The sequence below is a fragment of the Cariama cristata genome, unplaced genomic scaffold, assembly GCF_000690535.1.
Source record: "Cariama cristata isolate BGI_N322 unplaced genomic scaffold, ASM69053v1 scaffold28629, whole genome shotgun sequence".
Taxonomy (NCBI): domain Eukaryota; kingdom Metazoa; phylum Chordata; class Aves; order Cariamiformes; family Cariamidae; genus Cariama; species Cariama cristata.
The window spans coordinates 9,698-12,205 of NW_009634503.1; the positions used below are offsets into that span (position 1 = coordinate 9,698).

Here is a 2,508-nt window from a genome sequence, read left to right on the forward strand (position 1 = left end):
AGAAAAACTACCTTCTCTCTCCAGATGCCCCCTCCTGTTCGCGCCGCTGTTGTTTCTGCAGTTCCAGTCATGCCTCGTCCACCAATGACTTCCGTGGTCCGTTTGCCTCCAGGATCCGTCATAGCCACCCCCATGCCACCAATAATCCATACCCCGCGCATCAATGTTGTCCCCATGCCACCTTCTGCTCCTCCCATCATGAGCCCCCGCCCGCCTCCCATGATAGTACCAACAGGTCAGTAACTTCAGCTTTTTCTGGTTAATTGTCAGCTGATTCCTGTATAACGTGGGCTTGAGCTTTGATTGTTTTTTCCTTTTGTGCCTCTGGCAATGGCATGTAATTGGGATTGCAGACCCTAAGTCCCATCATTAAGAATTTTGAGGTGTTTGATACGACTTACCTGGCAGTACTGCTTTTTGGCCAAGGAATCCTCCCGCGGCATGAAATAGAGAGAATTCTGTCTCACCCGTTTTATGTCTGTGTCCCTGGGAGCCTGCCCAGGTGAAGATTAAGAATTCACGCTGCTTTCCAAAAGGAACCAGAGTGAAGAGGAACTGCCAGCACCTCACTGGGTGTTACAGCTCATTACAGAAGTTGCTGCTGCAGGAGGAAAAGCTGTTGGCTGGCCCCTTTCCTCATAGCAGCTTCATAGCATTACGTGCTTTGAAGTTGAAAAGTGTGATGTAAAAAACAATTCTTTTTTTTTTCCTCCAAATCGAGGTGCTGGCACTGCTGCATGCCAAACTGAGAGCATTTTCTTTTTTCCAAGATCTGCAGGAAGCTATTACGCTGCTTGTTGTCTTTTCCTGGACTGTTTCCCAATATGAAAGATCTCCTAACGTTTGAAGTTTGCATGTTACTGTTGGTTGTGTTAACTTCCTCCACAAACTGTGGCATGTATTTTCAGCCTTTACTGGTCTGCTAAAAGAATTTTTGTGTGAAGGAGTGTCTGCTGTATCCTCAGTGGATGACTGCAGGCTGTGTTGTGTCCCCCCATCCCATTTCAGCATTTGTTCCTGCGCCTCCCGTGGCTCCAGTTCCTTCCCCAGCACCGATGCCTCCTGTTCACCCACCACCACCGATGGAGGATGAGCCTGTCTCAAAGAAACTGAAGAGCGAAGATAGCCTGATTCCGGAGGAGGAGTTTCTGCGCAGGAACAAGGTACGTGCGTGGGCTGGCTGCTTGTTGAGAAGCGATGGAGTCCTGACCCCGCCGGGCAGTTCGGCCTCCTCTGCCCGAAGGGGATGTAAAGCCAGTCCACTACGCAGAGGGGAGCTGGCGTACAAAAGTACTTCACAAGGGAGTGACTCTCTGAGATGGCTTCTTCCCACTCTCATTCCTGAGCAAACTGAACTGCTTTGTGTTTTACTGGAAAGAGCGATGCAGCGCTACACACAGTGTAGTGAGATGGTACTCTTCTGTAATTAAGGGTGGTGAGAGGTAAGTTTATAGTAATGTGAAGAACTAAAGCTGCTAATGAGCTTTTAAGCAGAGGACTGCTAAGCTGCAGATGTAAGAAGATTTAATATATCAATGTTGGTGTGATAGTATGGTAATGTGGGGTATATTCCATAACAATATGAACTAAATGTTAGACTGAATTCCTTCCTGAGGAGTGCCATCATCGTGGGTTGAGTTTTAAGTCCTTTAAGAAGACTATATGGTTTTCCTGGACATCCGCGCACAGAAGCAGTCTCCTGTTTAATGCTTCATACGTTCACTCTGTAGTACTGTGAATGCATGTGATGCTTGGTGAATGGCATGCAAAAGGGGGGACTAATGAGAGAGAAATCCAACTAAATGTTTCATTTTGGTAGCAGTGAAGTAACTTTCTCGGTGTTGAGGCAAATACATTTCTGTGTGTTTACCGAGAAGTGGAGATAGGTGGCTAGTTTTGGAAATAAATAATTTGTCTGCCGCTGTGTGTGTATAAATAATTTGGCTGCTGCTCTTTTATCGTAGTCCTGAGCCTCCTTGCCTGTAAGAGACGTTATCTTTGTTTCCTCTAGGGTCCGGTCACGGTCAAAGTCCAGGTTCCCAACATGCAGGACAAGACAGAATGGAAGCTGAACGGCCAAGTGTTGGTGTTCACCCTGCCGCTCTCGGACCAGGCATGTAGCTTATTAACATGACCTCTACCCCTTCTTGTTTTGCTACCGAGTGTCTTTGCTTTGAGGATAGCAGTTGACCTGCATAGCAGGAGCTATAAAGCTCTGGATGTTGCCCACAGTGCAGCCTCTTGCCCAGCAGGGTTGCGTGGCTGGGGGAGCAGTGCTGGCCATCCGCACAGTGGGGAAAAAAAGCCTGAGCAAGCTCTTTGATTCTCCCTAGGTGTCTGTTATAAAGGTTAAGATCCACGAGGCCACAGGGATGCCAGCTGGGAAACAGAAGCTGCAGTACGAGGTGGGTACGAGCCCTGCAAATGCTGTTTGTTACTTCAGTGCGTTCTCACACGCAGGCTGACTTTTTACAAGAAAAAGTTGTAATGTACGTACTGAGGTATTGG

General features: G+C 47.7%; 1 protein-coding gene across 1 annotated transcript in view; it reads left to right on the forward strand.

The window, feature by feature from the left end:
* Positions 1 to 2,508, forward strand: part of SF3A1 (splicing factor 3a, subunit 1, 120kDa) — a gene marked incomplete at its 5' end in the record, with an annotated part of 11,564 nt that overhangs the window by 7,879 nt on the left and 1,177 nt on the right. Inside the window, 4 exons of the mRNA XM_009707184.1 lie at positions 25 to 235; positions 1,009 to 1,163; positions 2,012 to 2,113; positions 2,334 to 2,405. Coding sequence (XP_009705486.1) covers positions 25 to 235; positions 1,009 to 1,163; positions 2,012 to 2,113; positions 2,334 to 2,405 — 540 coding nt within the window. The remainder of the gene's footprint in view (positions 1 to 24; positions 236 to 1,008; positions 1,164 to 2,011; positions 2,114 to 2,333; positions 2,406 to 2,508) is intronic.